This window comes from Pezoporus flaviventris, unplaced genomic scaffold (genome assembly GCF_033815535.1).
Source record: "Pezoporus flaviventris isolate CSIRO_AGI_PZ_B2104156 unplaced genomic scaffold, CSIRO_AGI_Pfla_v1 ptg000083l, whole genome shotgun sequence".
Classification (NCBI taxonomy): domain Eukaryota; kingdom Metazoa; phylum Chordata; class Aves; order Psittaciformes; family Psittacidae; genus Pezoporus; species Pezoporus flaviventris.
Window position 1 is genome coordinate 86,615 of NW_026892631.1, and position 20,450 is coordinate 107,064.

The 20,450-nt window shown below is 39.1% G+C and overlaps 1 protein-coding gene across 4 annotated transcripts in view; it reads right to left on the reverse strand.

Moving 5' to 3' along the window:
- The window catches only part of USH2A (usherin), a 372,149-nt gene that overhangs the window by 18,508 nt on the left and 333,191 nt on the right, over window positions 1-20,450 (reverse strand). For all 4 annotated transcript variants that reach the window (XR_009747198.1, XM_061475268.1, XM_061475270.1 and 1 more), the window contains exons 62-64: window positions 7,421-7,648; window positions 5,104-6,620; window positions 3,753-4,074 (exon numbers count right to left, since the gene is read on the reverse strand). Coding sequence is in view for 3 of the 4 variants with exons in the window: in XM_061475268.1 (XP_061331252.1) it covers window positions 3,753-4,074; window positions 5,104-6,620; window positions 7,421-7,648 (2,067 nt within the window). In the remaining variant the exon portion in view is untranslated. The remainder of the gene's footprint in view (window positions 1-3,752; window positions 4,075-5,103; window positions 6,621-7,420; window positions 7,649-20,450) is intronic.

Consider the following 20,450-nt stretch of genomic DNA (forward strand, 5'->3'; position numbering starts at 1 on the left):
CAGCTAATTCAATAGATTCGATCAGAATCACCACTTCTTTCTCTTCTTCTGATTTATTACTCTGGCTGTAGTTAGTCATCACTCATTTCAGTTTTCTTTTCAGCAGTCAGAAATTATGCCTCATAAATAAAAAGATACAATCAGGGAAATCATATCAAGTCATCCACAGCCCTGGAGAGTATTTTCCCCTGGTATACACACTAATGTCTTTTTAAAGGATAGCTTGCCATGGTTTTGAATATGTCAGAAACACAATGTATCAAGAAGGGCCTTGTAAGAGTGGCGCTGCAGCAGTCTCACAAGTAATTTTGGAAGCCAACAAATCCATTCATATTGAGTTAAATGAACAAAAAAATCAAGTTTTCTTCTTTGATATTTGTTTAATGTTGGGTGTTTGCAACATTTATGCACCTGAATTTAGGATGGTATTCACAACAGAAGTATAGTGCCTGAAGTGGGGCTTAATGAACAAAATCACATGGTTTCAAAGGCCCTTCTCCCTACTGTGTATCCTCTACTAGGAAAAACGAAGAATCTCCTTCTGCAAAAGGGTATTTAGAGTGGGTATTGTCATTATATCAGAGAAACAATGTGGTTCTGTCTGCTTTACTTTTCAGAATCTGAGGTCAAGCTCAGCAGCCTAATGCAGGTGTAGTATGGGAATCTCCCTTTACTTGGAAGCAGGGAGCTTACAAATCTTGCAGGAGAAAACATTCTTCCAAAAAAGATGAAGAGGGGATAACAAGCAGGGAGTGCAAAAAAGAACTACATTTTATTTTATGTCACTAGTTTGTAGTGCATTTTTCTGTCAGGGCCACAAGAAGAAACGGTGAATTGAAATGATGAAAAGGAGCCAGATATGAGGGATCTTACAAACGGGTGACTAGCTATAACTGGTCAGTCAGAAAACCAGTTTCTCTCTGTTTTAAGTTGCAGAAGTCACTGGGCTGTTTGTCAGTACCTAAGAAGCACAAACTGGAGCTCACCAGTGATTTCACAGACAGGCTGATAAACCAAGTGTCATTCTTGTCATCTCTGAAAAGTGACCAAGAGTGCTGGCATATTCTGCGCTCCATGTAGTTGATCCTTCCTTAATTTTCATGACTTTGCACCTATTTTCTCTCTCCAAAGCCAGAATATGACTAATTTTCTCCTTGAGAGTCCAATATAGAAGACTTAAAACATATTTTTCCTGGTATATTTTGGGATATTTCCTAGACCCTTCACTAGGCTGCAGTAACTGGTGTGTGAGAAGCATGCTTTACAAGCAAGAGGGATGCTGTGCCTCCCACAGCGGCTGTCTTGATGCACCAGATAGTCCTCCCAGAGAATAAACCCTTGCAGGAAGCCATAAAACTTTCTGAAAAGGGACAATCCTACTTTTTTTCTTTCTTTTACATATTCTGTGCCTGCCAAATGGAAATAAGGATGTGTCCTAGACCAGGAAGACATTAAGCCATTAACCTAAAGAAGCTACCTAAAGTACGCCATTAAGCACAATTGTGGGGGAGTGACACTGCACTTGGCTGGAAATCACACTGTACTCTGAGTCCTCTGCTTTGCCGAACAGCACTAACTGCCACAAGCTGCTGTTCAAAGGTGCCTTTCCTTAGCTGAAAAAACAGGTCTGTCTCTATAGGTTGCTATACCATCCTCAATAATTCCTGAGGAGGGCCTACACTGTTTCAAATATATTCCAGAAATCAGAAGATTACACTCACAAACACATGAATTATAAAGTCAGGGTTTTTTTTTCAGGAAATCATGCAATTGCATCTGTTCAATACAGCTGAGGATCTCAGGCAGCATTCCAGCAAATACCCAAAAGGCCAGATGCTCTAGAAAATGCAAATATCTAAATCTATGAAAAGACAAAGATCTAAGTAATTATCTCTGAGTATGGGACAGTAAGCACCTTAAAAACCCACTGAAACCTAGCAGCTGCTGGTTTAAGAGTCTGGCCCTTAAAGAATAAAAGTGCTTCCTTGAAGAATGCTGACCTCAGTATTTAGGGGGCATAGTTCCTTTGACCAGCATGAGCTTCCAAAGTCACTTCATTATTTCCAAAAGTGCAACTTTTGCATCTCATCTTACAAGCCCCAAATATTCAGCTGAAGTTTCCAGAAAAAAAAAAAAAAGAAACCCTCAAAACACCTAAACTCCAAAATCCTGTCTTCAGATCCACAGATCAGGGTTCATTGAACTAAATCTCAGTATCTCCAAAAACGTTGGAGAGAGTCCCATCACAGCACTGGGATTTCATCTGCATTCTGCTGGAGGAAATTCAGTTGCATTTAAAGTTTTATGTCCTGCAAACAAGCCTCAGACACAGAGACAGCAGAATCAATATCCAGTGTAAGTGAAATATAAATCTGGGTTTCATCAGCATAATAGCAAAAGCCAAGCCCTATACTTACAAATAACTTGTCTCACAGGCAATATAAATTGTCAACAATGGAGTGGTTCACAATAGATCCCAGAGGGCTGCTGCAAGTGACATAAGAAGACAAGCACATGCCTGCAAAAACCTCTCATGGTGAAATAAATAGCCACCAGGAAAAAACAAACCAAACCAAAAAAAAACCCAAATTATTTAGGGTGCCCATCAACAACTCAGCCCAGATATGGAATAGAACCAAGATTAAAAGTGGTCTTGAATACAGCATGATAAACCACAGGAATCTAGTCAAAATCTAGTTACAAACTTTTGCTCCAGAAAGTCTCTGTGGTATTAGCTCCCAAAAACCACAGCTTCTGACTGAGATAACTGGAAGTTGGTTAGAATATCACCCAGCCAATATACAATCTCACAGCCTACAACTTCAAACTTGGGATGCTTTTCTTTATTTAAGAAAGATTCTTAACTAATAAGAAGACCTTAGGTCTGCTGAAATGCTTGCTATCTCCTCAATCCTATCTGCGCTTGTATTCACATTCTTCATAGATCATGTCTAAAGTAGCAAGATCTGGTCTAACGATAGTTGGGGTGTAAGGAAACTACAGTAAATGGAGACCAGACTTCACACTGGTGTGGCCAACAGATGGGCCCTACAGAGGCATTATAGAAAGCTGGGAGAAAGAACTTGAAATCTTAATATTTGTACATAGTACTGTATGATATAAAAGTGGTGATAAAACACGTAACTTTGACATAAGAAGCAATTGCAGGCAAAAGAATGGCAGAACTGATCTCCTTGGTTTACATTAGCCTCATAAGAAAAACAACAGTAAAAATACCAGTGTGCATGAGAAGTAATACCAACCACCAACAGCAAACTCACTTTTGAACCACTCACAAAAACTGCTTGTCATCCTAACATCTGATTGAAAGAGAAAACAACTCCAGTCCCTCTTGATGTAAACTTCTTTAGATAATAAATTAAAAATGAATTCATATTAGATTGGGGGAGGATGGAAAAAGAAAGACAAACTAATGAAATGAAGCTGCCTTTGAAGAACCAGAATTTCACACTACTCACATAAAGCTCTGGAAAGTACACAAACATTTAACATACAAGAAATACAGGCACTTACGATAAGCTAAAGGAAAATGAATGCTAAATTAATGTATTGCTTGCATAAAATTATTTTCAGCTTCTCAACTGTTTAAAAGACATTAAAAACAATCATTCAGGTTTCTCAATACTATTAACATTAGAAATGAGATGCATGTGTTCATTGTAAGTGTAAAGTAAGGTTCTCAAAGTGTACTGAAATCATAATCAGGGCTGCTAAATGGCTTCAGTTCCCACCTGATATTCATATTCCGTGTAAGGCAGCAACTTGTCATCTTTGAAGGAGTTTGAAGAACCATTGTAAACAAGTGCGAGGTCTAAATTTATGTGGGCTTGAGTTGTTCGCCTTCTGTACAGTTCATAGTATAAAATCTTCCCATTTGGCTGCTGTGGGCCAGTCCACAGTATCGAAGAAGTCATCTGGAAGCCCCCAGCTGTGGTCTGTACTTCTATGAGAGGGGCAGGCTGCAGTGCTGGGGGTGCCTCCAGCGTCTGAACCGATGCCCACTCACTGGAGGCACAACCCAGCTCTGTGCAAGCTTGGAGCTGTACTTCATACCTTTGGGAACATAAATCAGGAACGATGTGATTAAAACACTGCAAATACAAATGTAGGATGTGTGTGAGATCTAAAAGATTTCTTAATTTCTCTTGATCTTTGGCATTTTAATAAGAAAATAAATTGTATGAATGAACAGATTATAGGCTGTGCCTTGGTTAGCAAAAAACAAGAAAACTTTTCTTGATTTCATGTGAAATCAAGTAGGATGAAAAACATTGTTTTTCATTTGCTTGCTTATTTTTCTCAGAGCAGAGTTATCATTTGCAGGAGTTGTGATCAAAATGATTTTGATTTTTATATTAATCAAAATGATGATTCATTGGAGGAGATTATTTTGGTATAATTCAAGAGCTATAGATCTTTATTATACTTCGCTCTTTGGATTTAGATTAGTTATATGTAAATAGTACACAGACTTATCAACCATGCAACACACAAATTATGCCTACACAAATATATAAGGAAAAGTCAGGTAAATAGTCAAGAATGAGTGTGGAAGATGATAGAAAGATATACTTCAGTATACACTGTGTTCCTTCTGTAGCAGAGTCCAGTACCTTCTTTTAAGGTTTAGCTTTCACTTAAGCACAAGCTGCTTGTTTTCAGCTCAAGGGAGCAAGAGTCACGGTGTCACTCCATTAATCTTAGCTCAGCTACACTGTGAATGGGCTAGCAACAGGCCTTTGGTCTCCCCATCCTGAACTTTGTCAGCTAAAGCCCTATTTGCTCTTGAATGAAGACATCTTGCAAGATACACAAGTACAAGATTGCAGGTTTCGGAGTCTGTAACAGAGTATTACCCCTCGTATTAATTACAATCTAAGTCAACTCTATGCACTTCATCAAGATGATATATAGTTGGTGTTACAATAAATTGAAAGAAAAATCCTGGTTTTATTATGTGCTTTTTAGGAAACAATACCCCATTGTCCTGACTATCTGTTTAAACGAGATGGTTGAGCTGCCTGCCAGTCCACTGAATCACCCTACAGCATTTATTCAACAACCAAGGTCTTCCAGACTTACCTACTGTATGGTTGTAGCTCTGTCACTATGTATGAACGCCTCAGAAAGGAAACATCAGATGCATTTAAGTCAAAAGTTTTCTTGCCTGTTTCAGCAGGCTTGTGGATTGAGATCGTGTAATTTCTAATGTCACCATTTACTTTGATGGGAGGATCCCAGGCCACCAAAATCTCCTTTGAAGACCATGCCTGCAACCTAGGAGGCAACATCCCAGATGGAGCAGAGGGGTTGGTTTTTATCTGAGCTGATGGGCTGGTCACACTCCCTTGACTGTTATTTGCAGTGACAGTGTAACTGTACTCCATGCCTGGCAGTAGGGTGAAATCAAGGTACCGAGTTTCCAGACCTGAGTAAACAAGTACACCATCCCTCCTTAGGTCATAGCTTGTAATTTTACCATTGGGGTTAGCTGGAAGTTTCCATGCTATTTCAATTGACTCTGAGCCCATGACAAGCAGCCTGGGAGCTTCCATATTTAGTGGTGGGGCCTCCATTGTCATCACTGACTGGGATACACTGGATGTGCAGCCCCCTGCGGTACAGGCAACCAATGCAAAATCATACTGCGTGTAAGGCTGCAGATTAGAAACCAACATGTGCAAGCTTCTGCCAGGATAATATTCCTCATTGCTTAATTTCAATACATACTTGGTGATATCTCCATTTTGTATTTGGGGAGGTGCCCAAGATGCATTTATCTGAGTGGCACTGACAGCCTGCAGAGATGGTGGGTCCACTAAGGCAGGAGCTGCTTCCAGTGTCTGTATTGTAGCTGCTTCACTGGTAGAGCAGCCTCCCATTGTACAGGCAATTATCATGTAGCTGTACATTGAATAGGGCAGTAAGTCTTCATCCGTGTAGTTGAAAGTAGCAGCATCAAAGCTGAAAGGATAGAGAACATCATTCTTCAGCAGCCTGTATGACTGAAGAATACCATTGGGCTGTGCTGGGGAGGCCCATGAGATGAGCACTTTATGGGGGTTAACTGATGCCAAGGATAACCTGGGGGCAGCAAGACCTTTTGGGGCAGTTTGACTAGTCTTTGCTGCTGTCCAGGAGCTGTCAGTGTAGCCTGCTGCATTCCAGGTGCGTATTTTATATTCATACCTTGTCCATGGCTGTAAACCTTTATCATTATATATAAATGTCTTACTTTCAGTGTTATATTCTGTGAAAACAATTTCATCTTCTTCTGTTGTTGCTCTGTACCCTGCAGCATTTTCTTTTGTGCATTTGTGAATAACTTCATAACGAATTATTTTCCCATTTGGATTAATTGGCTGCAACCAGCTCAGTTCAATGTTGGTAGCGTTCACAGCCTGGATTACAGGTGCCATCTGAGAAGCTGGAGGTGCTTCATCTGTTCGGATGGGCTGGGGTGGAGAACGGGTGCAGCCTGCTGTGTTGCAAGCCTCCAGCATGAGGGTATAGAGGGTATAGGGCTCAAGGCGCCTGAAGAGGAACTGGCGAGATAAACCACTGTACTCCAGATTGTCATCACTGAAAATGTTGTAGGTCTGGTGAAAAAAAGAAAGAAAAAGGTTAAAAATAAAAAGGCAGGGAGGGAATAAGGGACAGAAAGCAAGATAAAAGGGAAAAAATATATAAATCAACAATTTTTAGTCAATAACTAGTAGATGAGACACCTTAACCTTTGCAATAGGATAAGAACTATTAACCAGTGATTCAGAAACTCCCTTCCTTCCTAGTGACACTCAGCACACAGCCAGATCACTGATACAAAAGGAATGTTTTGATCCTGTTTTCATGATGTTTCATTTTGGACGCAGTAATAAATCACTTAGTGAGAGTTTTCGTTATATTTGTTTGTCACTAAGTTTCATTGTGAGGCTCTCATGGGCCAGCACAAAGCTTCCTGCAGCCTAACTCTAGAGAAACTCTCTTAAGACCCTCAGAATGAACCCCTCTAGTTGCAAATCTTGCAGGTAAATGTTTACATTCAGTTGAAACCACTGAGCTAAAAGAAGTCCCAGATTTCAGAACAACATTCTGTCAAACCCAGATTTTCTAGAAATCCATTTCAGTGCATGTCTGATGGATGCCAAGATCTCATGCGTAGCTTTCTATACATTAAATGAACAATCTGGTTCACAGTCATGGGGTAGCACACGAATGATAATATTTAATATAATCACAAGCAGAGAGCGCTCACAGAGGACCTTGTGCTTACATAGGACTTCTGCCTTAAAGTATAATGATTTGGATTTGAGTCCTTTTCAGCACAAAATGTTTTAATTTGATATCCAGCATTTCCCTTCTCTTTTCTGATCAAGTAGAGTGTCAAGATGAAGATTACCTTAATCACACCATTGGGTTGGGAGGGCTCTGACCATTTGAGCAATAAAGCCCTGCCATTTTCTTTCTTTTCCACAGTGAAGTTGCTCAGGCCACCAGGTGAAGCTTCCAACGTGCGTACAGATGTCCAGGGGCTTGAAACCTGCCCGGCATTGTTTACAGCTACGACGTGAACATGATATGTTGTGAAAGGTTTCAATCCAAATAAATGAGCCTGATGCTTTGTTCCCTGAAGTAAGAATACAGATGTTTGAGTTAGTTAAAAAAGTCACAGCATCTGTGGTTCATGCCACTTGGAAAATAAAGTCTCAGCTCTGTGTTGCTTCTGACCGCCTTGCAGAATACCCCACCTGATTACTGGGATTTTATTTATTTATTTGTTTATATTTTATTTTATTTTATGGTGGGTTTTCATAACTGAACCTCAAAAAAGAACTCTTAGGCTTTTAAAAATTATCTGTTATTATGGTAGAGCCTTTGCAGCTGACTCCTGGGGAGTTCAAATCTCAGCTAGCAAATAACTTACAGTTCCATTCAGCACGTGTCCGAGTGCTGCTTAGTGAGGATGGGAGTGCCCGGTACTCTGAAGTATACAGTGTATAAACCTGTGATATATGAGTGATTCCTGCCCCTAAAGAATCCTTACACATCTTATTTCTAGGCATGACATTTGACAGGCATGCTGTCTTGTTCTAGCTACTTAGAGCCTTGTAATCTGGATAGACAACAGTGTTTCCAAGAGCACAGTTTCATTTCCTTACTGGAAACAAGCCCCTTTCTTTTTAAGGAGGGGAGAGGGAGGGAATAAGATGGTTCCTATGTTCCTGCCTTGTAAAGATGTCAGATGAGATAGAGTCATGAGGCAAGACGATTGTGTGGCCACCCGCTGCCTTACAAAGCACCCTTCCTGTTTCTCCAGGTTGGAGGAAGCAGCCACACTACTGATGGGGGTGAAAGCAAAGTGGGTAAGACCCTCCTGGGTGCTAGGGAAGAGTCTGGAGGAGCACGGCTATCCATGTATCCCACCAGGCTCTGACAGGGCGCTTTCACTATGCCAGTCCACATCCCAGGACAAGGGCATGCGTGGGGATGCAGACCGAGGGACATCAGCCATGGCCAGAAGGGGGCACTTCAACCGCAGTTCATGCCTGATTTATCCAGGTAACCCCAAATAGCGTCTGACACAGACCTGAAACTACTCGGATATGAGGCAAAACGAGCCTTATATCAAATTCCAATCCAGACAAGAAGGCGATGCAAGTGTACTGTTATTTACTATTATCACTTCCATGACAGACACCATGTACAGCAAAGAACAGGAATAACACGTTTCAGAAGGAGACTGTTCATATTTGTCTCATTGGAGGAGTGAAGAAGAAAGGAGTTCAGCTGATCACCGTTATATTTAATTTCAGGTTTAATGACGCTTTTGCATTAATTATATAGATCTCAAGAAAGGGAGTGCAGGAATTCAGGTTCCTGCAGCAACAGCTCAAGTCTATTTCCCTGTTTCAGTAAGTCATATTAAGTTGTTAAATGCTAACACTTCCAATTGTTTAATATTTAAACATTTAAGCTATCAGACTCAGAAACAAATTTTATAGAAATATTAATTTATTTTTTAAATATTAAAAGTTAAGAGCATAAATATTTAAATAGTTATTTCCTCACGAGTTAGTCTTTTAGATAAATATTGCACAGCATTTGAATGACCACTATGAATATTAAATCTGAAGATGCCACAAGTACAGATTATAAACATACTTTTCTGATAAATGATTCCTTTTTCTGTTAAACAGGACAAACACTAGCAAGATTAATAATGCAAAAAAGTGTAATTCTTTGTTAGGAATTCCCAGTCATCACTGCCAAAAAAGCATAAGCTCAAATGCAAATAGCAATCACCTCGAATAGATTATATACGAAAAAGCTCTGGCTGCTCTGGGACATTTAGAGATATCTTTTGTCATAAGAAACATGGAACGCATGTGGGCTATAAAGCAAAAACATATGTATATTGTCAATAGCAGCACCTGTTCAATTACAGTTTATTTCAGTATGGAGAATTTAGTTCAGCCCCTAGATGGCAATACTATCAAACACTTTTTGTAACACAAGTACTTAATGATTAACAATGTGTGCTCAGTCATCCAACATACTCAAGGCAGCCATTAAAAAAATAACAAAACTGATTTCATTACAGATTCTTTTCATAAACATTTATGGCTTAGAACCTTGAAAGTGGAAGTGTTCAAACTGCCATAGCCAAAAAACCCTATACAGCTGAATGTAAAATTATGAACTGCAGGTTAAAGAACAGAGCTCAAATTGAAGTTCATGCTTAGCATAAAAATCTGGCATCAGAAATTATGTTGGCACAAAACATGATTAAAATTAGCTTTACAATTGGATGTAGTCTGTATTAATAGCTTTTATGAGGACAGTTATCTATTAGGTTTTCAAAACAGAACTTTTAAAAGCCTAAAATTTACATCCACAGTTTGGGGGTAGGGATAGGAGGAAGAGAGCACACAACATTAAATTACTGCCCATCAACTGCTACACAGAGGCTCTCCGAAGGTACAAATGCATTCTAACATCATAAAAAAACAATGGCTCTGCTTTCTAATCAGCTGCATCATCAGGGTGGGCTTTTGTGACAGCAAGGCTACAAAGCACTTGATTTTCTTGATCAGAAAACCAGCATAGTTTCCATCACCTTCTATTTTCCCACTAAACCCCAAGATTTAATTATTTACAATCCTCACCACAATTTGAAATGAAACAAGGATGGAGGGATTTCCTTGCCTGCAGTTCATCATGTTCTCTGGAGGCTGCTAACCCATTCCTTCCAGGGATGACTTTGACTTTTATTCCTGGTTCCCACAGGTACTTCTTGAAGAGCAAATGGTTTACATGTATTTTTTTCTTCCATTTGGTTTTGAAGTAAGCTGAATGGATTTACTCCCAGAATAGAGAGCCACGGTTTCTCCCTCTGCACTGCTGCCATTGCCATTTGTGAATTTGCTCAGCTCAAAAGCTGATGCTGAAAAGAGGATGGATTGCAGCCTCAGTGCTTCATTTTAAGCATTACTTTATGACTTCCTATTCCACTTTCAGCCTAGAAATACTGTCTTGCTGGAATGGTCAATTCAGGATAGCAAAATCTACCTTGCATAGGATAGCACAACCTTATTCTCAGCGGACAACAACATAGCCTTGAACAGGAGCAGAATCAAAATCATCTGGAATAGTCTCTCAGTCTTTGTCTACAAAGCCATGAACTCATATATCCCACGTTTATACACTGCTAACAGTCTGGATCTCATTCACCACTAAAAGCAAACCAAAAAATAAAACTGTAATATGAACATTAAGATGTTCGTAGACTGTCTGACCATGAAATCCAATGGACAGCAAGCCCATGCCCTCCTTTCTCTGTCTCCTACTGCAAAGCATTCCCACCTATTCAGTCATTAAATTAGGAATAATACAGCAAACACTTATGTTTAAGGCCCATCCTTTCTATGCAAACACTACAGAAAGGGCCAGTCCTTTTCCCTTGTGCAGCCCTGGCAGCACCACCACTACTCCAAGGAGGACCTTTGTGTCTCCTGTGTAAAATGCTTCCAGTGGCAGCACAAGCTGTTAACAGCAACAAATACACTCCTCATCTAATTCAACTCTTCAAACTGTAAATTAGGATAAAAGTTATTTAAAGTAAAAATCTTGTTTTAACACATTTTTTCAAAACAAGAGAACAGAAATCATGAATAATGTATTGGTAAAGATTTGCTTCAGATTGCATTTTTTGTTTGTTTGTTTTTTAATTCATGAGCACAGAAATCACTCAAAACCTGGAAATGGAAACAAATTAACATAGTCTTTCATGCCATTCAACGGCAGCAGCATCCATAATACAAGGTGCCTGACTGCCTTCCTCCCTGCCTCTTGGCCTTCCACCTAGGCATCGGCAAGGCCGTGCAGTCTTCAATGTTTGATGATTTTACACCACCTATTGTGATTGCTTTTGACTACTTGAAGTGCCCCTAAGGTGGGAAGAGGGTCAAGAGGCCTTTGTAGGTTGAAAATGATAAAAAATTAGCATTGATCTGTAGCTGTCAATAATACTCTGCACAAGCAGACTCCTTGCACAAATGTTTAAACTGCATACAACTACACAACCTAGTCATCTTTGAATCTATTGATCTGATGAAGCAGCACTTTCCAGTGGTGTTGCTCTGGGCTTTTCCCCTTTTTTTTTCCAAGGCAGGGCAGCTTACCCAGCTTCTCAGGTCTCAGGGCATGAGGTCAAAATGTGACAGATACATCAGAAGATCTCTGACCCACAGAAAAGGTGCCCAAAAGGGACCTTGAATATCTGCTCTTTCTTCAGGGGTAATCATCAAAACTCAACAAGTCATCAGCAGTCATGTTGAGGTTAGGCTTTGGTTTCTTCTCTCTCCCTACCTTCTCTTCGTACAGTAATGTTTATTTGGCAGGTAGCTGGCTCATTCTTTCTGTGAGTCTTTAACCTCAATGCCATCAGACACTACCACACTGCTAGTAGTAGTAGCAATGCAGGGATTCAAACTTGTGCTTTCATAACAAATGATGGGAAGACAATTCAGTATGACTTTCCCTTGTCTACAGAGGCAGAGATGCTGAATTCTCCCTGAGCAAGGAAGGAGAAAACTATGATCTCCTGGCACTGAGAATGTTAAGTCCAGCCATCTTCCAATGCCAATTTTCAAACTCTCCATCAAGGAAGTCAAACAGATTCTTCCACAAATGACAGAAGTGTCACTAAATGCTTGGGGTTTTACTAAGAAACTCAGTTTATCCTCACCTTTGTTGTTATCCTCTTATCCAGTTCCCCAGTGAAGCCAAATTCTTTACATTTCTGCAAAGCACTGGGAGCACTTCCAACTTAACGCTGATGTTCGCTATTTCTTAGCTCCTGCTTTCACCCTAAAATGTGCATTAAGTTCATATTCAGAAGCAATCCCTAACTTGTCCTTTAGGTTGTTTACCTTCTTGGGCTTATATCATGCACACTGTGTCTTTTTCATTTAAAAAATCTATTCTACTGTATTTCTAAAACCTTATGCTCAAGTTCACAAAGATATAACTTATGGATACACGAGTAATTTGAGTCCCCTCCTGTAGCAGTGTGGATTGGAATATAAATTATTCCCATGTTAGCACTGAAAAATCTCAAAGGTGAGGCAAACAGGGACCAAAGTGTTCTTCATTGATAAGTAGAAGGACAGGATGATTGCTGTGTCTGTGGTGTTAACAAACCAATTAAGCTGGTATAAACGTCTACTGCTCGTGCTTCAAAGGCTGCCAGAAGTGATGAAGATTGTTGGAAGAAGTAAACGACCCCCAGAGACCAGCACCACATTTTTGTACGCATGTGGGGAAACTTTCTAGAAGAATGATATAATACATAAGTAGCCTCATGAATACGCATGTATGTACGTAATGAATATGTATGCTTAGTGAATGAATAAGGATGTTTAGCAATTCAGGGACACACGTTAGGAGGAGCTATCCCCTGTGTCTCCTGGTGCCGCAATAAAGAATACCTGCTTGTCAACTTGAAAACTTTGTTGGTGAGTTTGTTCCTGGAGTTTTCTCTGAATCATCATTTTACCCAAAATTATCTTGCCTAGGGGTGACCAGAATTTCCATTTTTACCAGAAATTTATTATTTATTAAATTATTTATTTTCCTTCCAATTGTGTAAAATTTGTATTTCTTAAAAAAATTTCACTCTTCAAATTTTGCATTTTAAGAACTTTGAATTTCATTTTAGAATTTAAAAATTGCCTTTCAACATGTGTTTTTCATTTACGATCATTATTATATAATTTTACCAACAGACCTTCTTCAATAGGAGTAAGATGTACCACACTGGTGATACTTTTTTTATTATATATATACCATAAAAATTATCTTGGATCTGGCGTATTAAATAAAATTTTTTGGTTTTCAACTTTAAGAATGTTCATGTAATTTATTTCTAAAACAAATGGTAGCTTTGACATCAACATCACAGTCATCTACTCTCTGTGACTCCGTGTTCCTGTCCTTTCCTAAGAGAAAAAGCAGCTACTTTTAATAAGAACCCTGTTTTGTACAGCACATAACTGAATCATCAGTTGTGTGACTAGTTCTACACTAGCCTGTGGACTATACCAGGGAGAAACCTTTAGAAACAACAGTAATCCAAGTTTAAAACTTTCTGCAAACATCAACAATTAATACCTGATACAGAACTATTACACTGCAATTCATTTCCCTCCTTTCTGACAGAGCACGTAAGGAACTGCGAATTGCATGTAGCTGAATCAGTCACAAAGAAAACTGGGATGCTTTGCAGATTAAAATGAAATTAAGTACATTTAGCAAGCTGCATTCAGTAAAGGTGTCGGTCTTCGGGTAGCAGTGCACTTTCAAACTGCCAACAGTGTCGCACTTTTGAGCCTCCTCTCTTCTCCTTTCATGATGATTTAAAATACATCAAACATTACTGAATGACACTTTCTCAAAATTGTATTCAAATCTGTATTTGTCTCATTTGTCCTAAGAAATATTGAAATCCAAAAAGGGTTTTTCTGCATGTCTAAAGAGATCAAATAAACCAAAATATCAATGACATAACGTTCCACTACAGACACCATCTAGAGGACAATGTCAACATGTTTTCCTAACATTAATATTTTATTTCTAACAATACTCACAAGACCTACTGTATAATAACCCATAGTTTTCCACCTTCTTTCCCCCCCCCCCCCCCATTTTTCCACTTTAAACCATGTTTATAATTTCTTTGCATGAGAAAGTGATGCTGAAGGAAAGAAGCAGCCCTCTTTATAAACTAGACACCTAATGGGACTGTATCTGAAATAAATAGCATTCAGTTTTTGCTTCAGATTCTGCCTGTCTTATTTTGAAGAGAAAGTTAGTCTAGCTCTTCATATCTAGGAGAAACCAAAAAGTATCATTCAGGTTAAGTAAGGATGGCAGATTTGAACTGAGCAAAAACAAAGTTCAGGGAAAACATTCACATGCTTTGGGGAGAGCTGATGGGAGTGAGAGGATAGAGCAGATGCATCAGCAAATACTTTATGGTATATTAAACCCAGCATCATATCAAAACAATAGCAAACCCATTAGGATTGAGCTGGGAGGTTTTTGTGGTGTTGCAAATTCACACACTGAATAATCTGGGATCTGCATAAACTCATCAAAGCATTGCAGCACTTGCAATTTGTTGAGTCTGCCTTGGTCACAGGAAGAATTGGAATGAATGATCCCTCAGGTGGAGCTTTATAAAAGGGGATAGAAACGTGTCTTCAGGAAAGGTAAAAAGCTAGGAAAGATAAGCACACAAACTGGCTGAGGTTTGGATCTCTACATTACAACTAGTGCACTCATAAAGCTGAACTCCAGGAATATATTTAAAATAAGTACCACATGTAGTGCTCCTGCTGAGCAGCAACTTTCCATCCACTATTTGTTAACATTTAGGAGCAGTGTTTTTGTCATGGACAACATTGTTCTATGTTGTCTATCAGCATGGCAAATGAAAGAAAAGACACTACTGATGTAAAACAGCCGCTAGAGCCTAAGGATTCAAACCTGCAAATGGTAGGGGGTACACTCCTTACTATGAAGCTTTAGGGGGTTAATGTTAAATTTTTCCTAACGCCATAAACTGTATTTACCATTTAACATATCAGCTGATGGCCAGAATGAAGTTAGATGCTTTTGTTAGAACAAAAAATCTGGACTGCCATGCGGTCGGTGTCTTCTTTGACTCAAATAGGTTTTATTTCTTTTTCTAGTTATGTCTGGATTGGCAGATGTTTTAGAGAAGGGCTTCTGTCATTTTAAACCAATGTAATGAAATTGGGGTTACTTGTCATCCATAAAAATGTATTATTTATATACCTGAACCTCTCAAGGTATTTTATAGCAATCAGTTTTGCTCTGCTGTAGAAAGAACATGCCCTTGCATTATCAAATGTTTTGGCTTTTGGTTTAATTTGAAGTTATGTTTTTCAAGCATTCACACTGCTCCTCTATGACATCTGTGACTCCATATATCTCTGCCATAAACTGCCTTCTTCATCTCCTTTCAAATCGTGAAGAAAAGTGGCTCTGAATGCTATAAAACTTCTCCAACCTGATCTTAAAATGACCTGAAGGTTTCTGTTTTCTGTCGAATCTGAAAAAGACAGTTTGGCTGTTGTTTTGGTGAAAACAGAGGGGGAAAACCCCTTAGTTTTCCCCTATAAAAGCAACTATTTTCAATTTTTGCCATCGTACAGCTCCACAGCCATAAAACGGGGAAAGAGAAATGTAAAGAGAAAAAAAAAGAGTTTGAAGCAAATCTGTATGGGCCTTGTACAAGGACAATCTGAATCTTAACATAGATTGCAGGTGAATTCCCGCATCAGTTTCTTTGAAAATGCCACTTAATGTCAGTTTTGTTCCATAAAATTAAGACTTTGCAGTTATATATGACTTTTCACCACTGGATCTCGCATCATGTTACAAACATTAATTAATTAAGTCTCAGGATATCCCTCTGTGTTACTGTGTGCAGCTTCAGGAAACTCATTATTATTTCAGCTCCCATTTTATACAGGTACAATAAATGTGTCATGTCATTGTTCAGTGCAAGCTTACTTTATTCTCAATTATTCTGAGTCCTTTTCTCTCTTGCCCAGCACATGCAAAAAACCCCAGTTGTATCTGCTGCTAAGCAGAGGAAGATAACAGCTTCAAGGCAATTTACAGTTTTAAATCCCTGTTTTCTGCCAACACAATGGGAAATAAAAGCAACATCTGAAAGGAGACTAAAATATTTTTACTTCCTACTGTTTTAATCCTTTTCCCCTGCCCTGTACTGAACAGTCCCAGCTTTTCATTCAAACTTTGTCTGCTGTGTGTATAATCACTTCTGAGGGATATTAAAAGGTAAGCACAAACAACTTATGCTACATTATAAAGGCCAAAGTTTAGTCTAACTTAAACTGTCATCTTTAAGCCTAAACAAGAAGTATATAAACCCCTACCTCTTGAATGTCTTGCCTTCATCAGGTGTTTCTTCCCTTAAAGCTTTACACTCCCTACAAGAATACTTGTTCTCCAAATAAAGACTCTCTCTTTTGTAGCTGAAAGAAAGTTCAGCCTATCTTCTGAACATTAGCAGAGGATATTGATAAGACCATATTCCTCAGCAAAGCACAGCTCCTCATCAAAATCCTGACAAGTTCAGCAGAGATCTGAGACCTTCCTCCCAGAACCTGTGGGTTGTTCCCCACGTTTGGAGTAGGGGATTGCTACAGGGGATCCCTGCCCCTGCTTATCATAGCAACTACTGGAAACCGTCAACAAGTAGCCTGAAAAGTCCCTATGGCCCATGCTGGTAGAAGGAACAAAAATCTTGTTTTCCCATTGCAGCTGTTATGGACTTCACTGTAGATGAAAATAATGAGGTCTGATTAAGTTTATACTGAAGAATTAATGTCTTGAAACCAAGTGAACCTGGTGGATGGATGAACTTTCAGATCCTCCTAGGACCATATGGATATAATTCGCTCTAGCTTAAGCCTCTTCAGGGACACCATTGGGAAGAAACTCACCCTGACACAGCATATGTGAAGTTGTGTCTGCAGAATGCTCATTCCCATTTTCTATGCTGTCAGACCAACACACTAGATTCATATACGTACACAGAAAAGTAGACAGCTAAATCTGCTGCAGTGTGAACAGGAAAAGCAGCTAGCTAGTTTCACTTTTAAAGATTAATGCATAAATAAGCCAGAGTATTTAATCATGTCTTTTCATGTGGCTACACATTCATTAGTCCTTTCTAGTGTGGCTTGGGCTTCTTAGTGAAAGGCTGCTGCCAGAGGAGAAGAAGGTCTGATCTGCTTGCAACTTGCATGAGCAAGATGCAGTAGTTAGGGAAGAGATGAAAGATGTCAATGCTTAAATATTACTTGAAAGCTGAAGCTTAACAAATTTAGTTCAGATTCTGTATTTTCCTTGGATTTTTAAGTAATTTGGTAAATTAAAACAGACCACTAAGTCAGCAGGTATATAGTTGAGCTTAGCACAAAACAAACGGTGATGATGTCAGAATTGAAAATGTCTCTACAGCACATTATTGACTCCAACATATTAAACTGTAAATCCACTAGTTTCACTGTCTCATTTATTGATCAGCTGCATGTATGCATGTTATAAATGAGCAATTCAAAAAGAAATTACTACAAATTAGTCATTTTGGGCCAGACTTGTAAATGTATTCAAGATGAATATAGACATTATGGGAAACAGTCAGAGCTCCTACATTCTGACACAAAACTTGCTTAGCTAGTGTCTCTGTTATTTTCTGTGCAGAGGAAGGGAGGTTCTTCCAAAAGGGAAGTCAAATGTTTATGTTTAACTTCTGTTTTGAACAGCCCATTGGAGAAGCCTCACCCTCTCTCAAGACAGACAGCCCAGCCTGCACTGACCATCTGAAGTAAGTTCTTAGAATTCGGAGCTGTGACTTTTGCTTAAACTCACTTAAGACTCAAGTGAACTCAACTCCTGAAGACTCAAGAAGCCCGTGAGAACATTTTCAGCCACCACAAAGCAACAGACCATACAGCTGAATTCCTCCTTTTTTTCTAAGGTGAAACAGAAAACTATTAGAAGCATCAGAAGTTAAACAGCAGCAGTTTCAAAATGCTGCAAAATCATTGGAAGCTTCCTTTTGTCTTTTCAAGGATCCTGGATCAGGGTCTTCATGAGTAGAAGAACGAAACTAAATGGTGCATGTAGACAGTTTTCAACCAGAACAGGGTTTGGGTTTAGCTGATCCATAATATTGATGCAAACGTCCCTGACACCTGCATAGGTCAACATGTCGGCAATGAGGTGATGTTACTAAAGTCAGTGTGGTTTAAAATCTCCATTAAAACTCTCAAATCAATTATCATTAGAGATATTTGTTTACAAAGCAATTGAAAGGGCTGTGGTGCTTTTATGCAGGACAAGAAAGCTTAAAAATGCATATGCTAAAGAATTGGTGCAATTTTTGTCTCAGAAATGTCATATTTTACAAGCCACATGTTCTCAGCTCTAGTTGTCCTCAAAGGAGGCATTGTATTTAACAGCAAAACAACTAGAGCTCAAACTATTGTGTTACCTGTGGAAAAGGTGATGTTTTTATCTCATTTGTTCTCAGGATCTCTATTTAGTCCTTTTAGGCCAGGACTGTCCAGTAACATTAAGCACAGCACTTAAATATTTCACTGTCTTAAGCTACAACTACAGCATAAATCTCATGATCTATTGGTACATCATGGGTCTAGCATTTCTAGCATAGACGAGCATTAGAGAAAATCTAAATTATCATCTGCCTTAAACCCTGAAGAGAAAACAATAAAAAATAATTTAATGATACCATAATGACAAGAGTTATACTTCACTTCATCTGGGAAAAGATGTCTTCCAGAATTCTCATTAATTCTTTTTTTAAAGCCTGTTGAAATATATGAGCTCTGCAAAGTTTCATTCATTGTGTTTGTGTAGAGAAAAGTTTTCTTTATAGCAAAAACAGAGACAATTTTTCAGTGCAAGGAGTCCACTTCCCTCACACTCTTGCTTTATTAAACCTGTATTTGCAATTCTGATCTTGTAACAACTGCAAACTTGGTGCTTTTTCTTGCAGGCACTAGAGTAACATCTCCACACTGCATGGAGCATTTGGCTCAGGCTAGGAACTGTGATCTCTTTGGGAAAAAGACTTGATGCATTCAGACCTGCATGAAACAGACTTGGAAGAACATCTGAAGCAAAATTCAAAAGCAAAATGAATAATGATTTGTGATATACCCAGTAGGTTAAATAGATTCTGGGGCTGTTCATCAGTCCTGAATATATAAATCCTAGGAGGCCTTTTGGCATACAGACAGCACACAGTCCAGGGGCCTCATTCAGATGGACCATACCACAGCAGTAACATCATGTCTATGTTGGGGTGCTGTGGGCACCTACATGCTGAAGGCTACATACAGAAGAAAGGTGGAGCAGCCATGGATTAGTTTAAAAAAGACATCCTATAGCTCCAAAGTCAAAGAGTTTAGGGAAGGATACTGTGCAGCTACTCTTGCACTAGTCATAGGTTGCCCTAAGTGGACATGTTTGTCTCCTAAGTCTTTGCCTGCGTAACTACATAGCCTCCAGTAATGTAAGACCTTTAAAGGACATTACCTGACTGAAGTGGAGTCCTGCCTGTTGTAAGGACTGCAGGACCCACAGAATATTTGCAATTAGAAACAAGTTCCTAACAAAGATCTGAAGAAGGCAAAAGTTATTTTCTACTAGACCTTCAGGATGGGAATTCATTCCTGCTCCCTATATCACTCATCATAGTCTCTAAATGTGCTTTTACAAAGGAAGGCTAGTGAAGGGAAACGAAAGGAGGAAGAAACAGTTTACACAATTCTGGTGGAGGGAGTAAAGCAGCCTGCAGTTGCCAGAGGTGTAAGAGATGTTTGATGCCCTAAAGGTTGCAACATGGCACCTGCTAATACAGTTAAGAGAAAATCCTCTGAATCTGGTAGCAATTTGCAAGGGGTTCTTTCAGCAAGCCCTCCACTTCATGGGTACAAATCTTCTCTCCATGTTCACAGTATTTTTGGCACTCATAATGCAGTTCAGTGAGCATATCCTTTCCATACCTTCCAGCCTATATCAGATGCCTGTGGTGGGGGTCATCTGTACCAATCTCTCTTTCTTTAAAGATTGTAGAGATTTTGTTTAATGAATGCTAAAGAAACAGATTTAAAAATACAATGCAGTTTTAACAGGTAAACAGTTAAGCAATAAAATCCATCCATTACAGGTGCATGTAAGTACAAAACACTTAGATGCTCCAGATCCCATGTTCCAAGCATTTCTGTAACTTCAGTCAGATAAAAAGTTTAAGCTGCTGAGGGAAATACCTGTAGTCTGTG